Source organism: Dipteris shenzhenensis, chromosome 15 (genome assembly GCF_047967505.1).
Source record: "Dipteris shenzhenensis isolate YYH24624 ecotype China chromosome 15, Dip_SZ_1.0, whole genome shotgun sequence".
In the NCBI taxonomy this organism is placed as follows: domain Eukaryota; kingdom Viridiplantae; phylum Streptophyta; class Polypodiopsida; order Gleicheniales; family Dipteridaceae; genus Dipteris; species Dipteris shenzhenensis.
This window is the reverse complement of record NC_141610.1, coordinates 40,677,894-40,684,028: the sequence shown is the minus strand read 5'-3', so window position 1 is coordinate 40,684,028 and position 6,135 is coordinate 40,677,894. Positions and strand designations below refer to the sequence as shown.

At 43.8% G+C, this 6,135-nt stretch overlaps 1 protein-coding gene across 1 annotated transcript; it reads left to right on the top strand.

Moving 5' to 3' along the window:
• The first annotated feature begins 1,224 nt into the window (after positions 1-1,224).
• LOC147893815 (UDP-glucuronate 4-epimerase 1-like) lies at positions 1,225-4,476 on the top strand. Its single transcript, XM_087385626.1, has 2 exons — positions 1,225-1,849; positions 2,240-4,476. The coding sequence occupies exon 2, from the start codon at positions 2,267-2,269 to the stop codon at positions 3,572-3,574; it is 1,308 nt and encodes a 435-aa protein (XP_087241752.1). The 5' UTR covers positions 1,225-1,849; positions 2,240-2,266; the 3' UTR covers positions 3,575-4,476.
• The last annotated feature ends 1,659 nt before the right edge of the window (positions 4,477-6,135 follow it).

Genomic DNA, 6,135 nt, shown 5'->3' with positions numbered 1-6,135 from the left:
TAACATGCAAGGCTTCCACATGTAAAAATAATGATCCTAGTTTTAATAAATTCATGAAGCATTCTTGAATAACACTTTAAAATGGGGCTGGATACACTTTGATCATGGAAATGTACAATAAGCAGGAGGAAAAACTTAGATTTGTTGGTCCAACATGAAGATACCCAAAAGGAGAAGGGTTTAAAGGATGGGAAGCAAAAAGGTGAACAAGGTCGATGATCCAACTTATAAATCAATTGCTTTACTAATCGGGTGTTTTTACAGATTTCAAAAACAATGATGGAGCAGATGTAGACGGAGGATGACCAAGCCTTTATGATTATGGTTTTGTAGAGTAGAAGGTCCATTCTTTCACAAAAGAGAGAGTTGCACTTATTATTCCTCACTTATTTCGGAGAATGGATCTAGTGCCATTCTTTCACAAAATTTCCCACTCTCGATGACGTTGAGGATGGCGCAAGGTGTTGCCATGTGTGGGGAGGAGTGCGGTGTTGGGTGACACTGAAGCAGTGTTCACAGAAAACATTTTTCTCAACAAATCACAAAACTTGGGGTTTCAAATTTTGAAGGTTTTTCCTGAGAATCTGCCGAGTTTTTAGCTAAAATATAACTAAACTACGTGAAATTCTGCAGATTTTACAAAATTGAGAGAATAATTTTTGCGGATGAAAATAAACAAGGTGAATGATATTCAATCATTCATAAGGCCTACCCAAGATAAAAAAAGTAAACAAAAAGGAATCCACTTAAATGGTGTAATGTAAGAGGGGGGAGAGAGAGAGAGAGACGAAAGGTGGAGAGAGAGAGAGAGAGAGAGGTGGAGAGAGAGAGGTGGAGATAGTGTGTAAGAAGACTTGAGAAGATAAAGAAGGGAAGAGAGAGAGAGAGAGAGAGAGAGAGAAAGTCAACCACTGAAGAAGACCCAATAGAAAAAATGCACTTCCAAAAAATCAAGAAATGCCTAATTTCTCCTTTGCCAAAATCTCATGAGGGCAGACCAAAAATGTTGCAGGTTCATTGTATATAGTTTCAGTTTGCAGGTTTGTGTGAAGACTGCAAGAGGTGGTTGGAGTGGCAAGAGGGGGGGCAAGAGAAGAGAAGTGAGGGGTGACCGGGAGAGGGGGAGGGTGACCGGCAGGTGTGCGGAGACGCGGCTGGGGTACGTGCGGGGCATGATGGGAGGCACGCTTGGTCGTCTTCTTCATCGCCGCCCAAAAAACACGCAGCTTCGCATTTTGCACCTCCGCCATAGCCATAGCCATAGCCATAGCCATAGCCATTGCCATTGCCATTGCCCTTGCCCTTGCCCACAGCCATAGCCACTTCCTCACCCTTTCCCATTTCCTCCATAGCCATCCATCACCTCCCCACCATCTCCATCTCCATCCCACCTCCCCTATATTTGCCTCCCCTTCCCCACATTGCCCTCCCCCACAGCTTCCCCCTTTCCTCTGCTCCCCCTTCCCCCTTGTCCCTCCTCCCCAAGTTCCCTTCTTTCTGCCCTCTGCCCAACGTGGATAGATCGCCCCGCCTTTGCTTTTGTCCCAACTCGGTTTTTGGATCCTCGGCACACCTTTCCACACCTGGGCTCCTAGATCTTCTCAGTCCCAACTCCGTCTTCGCTTGACGGGTTCGGAGCCAGTTTTCACACTGGTTTTCCCCCATTACTTAATGAAGTGAGACCCATCTGCGCATCTGCGCGGTAGCTGACCGCCTTCGTGTTTTGTTTTCTGGCACGTCCTGGAGGATTTATAGTGGACACAATTTCTTGAACGGATCGACCCATCAAGGTATCTGGCCGGTGGAGGCGTACTGCGGAGGACTTCCTGCCGATCCTTGTCTCTAAATTGTAAGGGTCACGAGTCATTACCCACAGCGAGAGAGAGAGAGAGAGAGAGAGAGAGAGAGAGAGAGAGAGAGAGAAAGGTTCATGGTGAATTGGGTGTATTGAAATCCTCACGACAGCATGCCCTAATATCTAGATATGACGGGTGTACTGTCCTCTTTCAGCTGCGTATACAAACTCCGATGCCCACATCAGCTTTTCCATGTGTGGTATCGAAGGAAAAGAAACCTATAGGAAGTGATCGGATTTTGGTTGCTAGGGCGATGGGTTGAGTTGACTATCAAGCTGTGGAGAGAAGCAGGGGGAAGATGTTATAGGGGTGGTGGCCAAGGAGGGGGCTTGAAGTCCAGATTTGTTGGAAGCATACTAATAACTAAGCCTGATGCCTCGCAGGTCTTCAACAATAAGCTCAACGTCACTATGCCTCCCTCGGTGCAAGACACTTTTCCTTCCACGCCAGGAAAAGTAAAAGTTGAGAGGAGCAATTATTTTGGTCGAATGTCATACCGTTGGCAATCTATTTCAGTAGCCACTCCAGTTCTTTGGATATTTGGACTGGTATGCGTAGCCATCACATTAGTTTTTTTATCAAGTTCCCTCGATGGTTACAAGTCTGTCCATGGTACAACTGGTTGGGGAGGGCTAGAATGGGAGAAACAAGTCAGGCATTCTTGTCGTCCAAAGAGGAACGATGGTAAAATGGTACTGGTAACCGGGGCAGCTGGTTTTGTTGGCATGCATGTATCCCTTGCTCTGAAGAAAAGGGGGGATGGAGTCCTTGGTCTTGATAATTTTAATAGTTACTATGACCCATCCCTCAAAAGGGGCAGGCATGATTTCCTTGAGAGTCGTGGGATTTTTGTTGTTGAAGGTGATATAAACAATGCTGCCCTTTTGAAGAAATTATTTGACTTGGTTCCATTCACGCACATTATGCATCTGGCAGCACAGGCAGGGGTTCGTTATGCCATGGAAAATCCGTCTTCATACGTTCACAGTAATATTGCTGGGCTTGTGACACTATTGGAAGCTTGCAAATCTGCCCAACCTCAACCAGCTGTTATTTGGGCGTCTTCAAGTTCTGTTTATGGTCTAAATACCAGGGTTCCCTTTTCGGAAATGGATAGAACAGATAGACCAGCTAGCTTGTATGCAGCCACCAAAAAGGCTGGAGAAGAGATAACACACACGTATAATCACATATATGGTCTCTCCATAACCGGCTTAAGATTCTTCACTGTTTATGGCCCATGGGGTCGACCTGACATGGCCTATTTCTCTTTTACACGTGACATATTACAGGGGAAGGCAATCACCGTGTACCAGGGACCAAAACAGGCTGATCTGGCTCGTGACTTCACATACATTGATGACATTGTGAAGGGATGTTTGTCGGCTCTTGACACAGCTAAGAGGAGCACTGGGAGTGGTGGTAAAAAAAAAGGGCCTGCACAGTTCAGAATTTTTAATCTGGGGAATACCTCCCCTGTGACAGTTCCAAAGCTTGTTAGCATATTGGAGAAGTTGTTGAAAGTCAAGGCCAAGAAGAACATAGTGACGATGCCTGGAAATGGAGACGTCCCTTTCACTCATGCAAACGTCAGCCTTGCACGGATTGAATTGGGATATCATCCAACCACAGATCTGCCGACTGGGTTGAAAAAGTTTGTTAGATGGTACCTGAGTTATTATGGATTAAGCTCTGATGATGTGAAAGTACTGTCATGATGATCCCATCTGTTTACACCCAAGAGACATGGAGGCTAGGAATTAGAGATGAGCACCGGGCAGATCATGGCAATTATTTGTTGACTGTATTCCTATATTCTGAATTACTGTAATGTGATGATTGGGTGCTCATCCGTTCATGCAAAGCCTTTGCTACCAGCACTCAAAGCCCTTTTCACTGCGAGTGTCAGATGTCGTGCACTAGGTTGAATTTGCTCACGAATATACGATTTCTCAGCAATGCAGAAATAAGCTTCTGTGCAAGGACTTTTCCGTATGATTTGCAACTTGGGTTGTGCGTGATTTACAAGACATGGCGTGCTAATGCTGTGCATCATGAATGGTGGCCTTTTTAGGTGAGAAAATTCAGACTGGCTGAACAATGAGTTCACAAATTGTCAGACCTTGCAGTCTGCAGTCTCAGATGGTATTTTCAAGGATACAGTTGTTTTATTGTCTTGTGATGTTGGATTCCGGAAGCAGGGGTGCCTGTTGCTTACAGAGCTTTGTGTCCTGCAGAGCCGAAGGCTTATGGACAGCTCTAGAGGAATTTGTCACATGAGTTGTTGCAGCTAGATGGAGGCTCCTGAGTCTGATCAGATAGCTTTTGTATTCTTATTTTCTCAATCTGAGACAAAAACATGAACTATTCAGGACCCAAAACCACCCCATGTCCTCTCTGCCCTCTTTTAACTCTCCCTCCTTTTTGGAAAGAAATGAAAGTGGAAGCTTTTTGTGATGGCTCCTATAAAGAGCCATCTTTCCCATAATGGCTCGTCATCCTTTGGACTGATGTCTTTCAACTTAGTGCAGCATCCTTTAAGTCTGCTAACACATTAGCTCAATCTCTATAGAGGAGGTGTTAGGCTGCATTATTCTTGCTTCTGCTTATTTAAATATTTTACAGGCTTGATGATCTTTTTTTCCTTGAAGGAAAAACAGGTGCAATTGTTATGTGCTAACTTTGGGAACTTAGGGGTTCAGTTGGTGAGAGTTGCATGTTTCTAGGTAATCAAGCTTCCAAAAGAATTGACCACTCTTTGTATTGTACATTATATGCTAGATTATATGCTATTGTATTTACTTATGACAAATCATGCTTGAGGGACTGTCTATACCACAAGAAATCTGTTCTTTGAATACACAAGGATGCAGTTGATTGCTCCTTCAACTGCTCCTGAAACTGTCCTTGACTCATGTACACCTAGTGCATTCAAGACTTGTGTTCCAGTTTAAATTCAATGGTTCCTTAGACATATCCTAGCACTCTTGGAGCTGCAAGGTGATGAACTCTCTTGGTGACTGCATACATTGAGTGAACACATGGGGGGTTGCAGTACTCGTGAGCTGCAAGATGAGTGAGCATGAGGATCCCATTGAAGCCCATATTCAATGCATATAGGGTCCACGCCTCTCTTCATTGTCGGAGTCGAAGTATTGCTAAAATAGTTAAATAATGCTCAAATAGGATTCAAGATGGCAGGTGTGGGTATAGTAGAGCTTCCTATCCAACTAAACTCCGCGTAAAAATTTAGCTATTACCACCTTTCCAATTGATATCACCTTGCCAAAGCTCCAACGTGCTTAGTATCAGTGCCTGACTTGGATTGGTTAAAGCAATCTCTCTTCTAATTTCTTGCTAGGTCTTCCACCTGAAATGTTCCTTGCTCCATAGTTGACCCCAAGTTTGCAGTCTTTTGTTGAAAAGAGTACTAGTTAGAGAAAATTGTTCCTCAGTGAGTTGAGCATTTCTGAAGATGGCTGAGACTCTCATAGAATCACTAGCCATAAAGGCCCCTTTTTCAGAGAATTGTAAGAAAGCCTATATCTCCTCAAAGGCCTTTCAAATAGATTGCCAAAGGGAACTACTCTTAGCTTTACAAGGCTTAGGATTGCAGACAGTAGAGAGAAAAGGATAATTTTTCGATTTAGGGGCTCTAATCGGCCCAACCTGCTTCATGTTATCAGCAGAAGTTGAGTCCAATCACACTCCCAGTTCAAGATAGCTTTGATAACACAAGTCGCAGAGAGTTTTCTAGTTGCAGTAGCTATATTAGTGACCCCTAAACCTCCTTTCTTAGGCTTAGTCCAATAAGATCACCTTACCTTAGAAATTTTGGAGTTACCTCCGCACAAAAAAGATCTACAGACCCTAATGAATCTGTCCAGACTAGATTTGGAAGGAGCCCAACAAGATAAATAAAAAAATGGAAACAGGATAAATAGAATGGTTCAGCACCAATCTCCTTCTGCAAGATTGGCTTGAAATCCTCTCCACTTGTCAAACTTCTTTTGGAATCTCTCCATGAACTAGTCCACCTCTGCTTCATGGATATTTCAAATCCCATGGGTATTCCCAGCAATCTAAAGACATTGCCCTCGATCCTGTGACACCCCAGATTTTTTGAATAATTCTATTCCTTTCCGTTGAGAGTATCATATCTTGTTTTTGTGTGGTTAATTCTTGATCTAGATGCTTTGCACAAGGTGTCTAAACAATGCATTATGCATCTCACATCTTGCTTTGTGTTTCTGGGGGTAAGAGTTGTGTCATCAGCAAA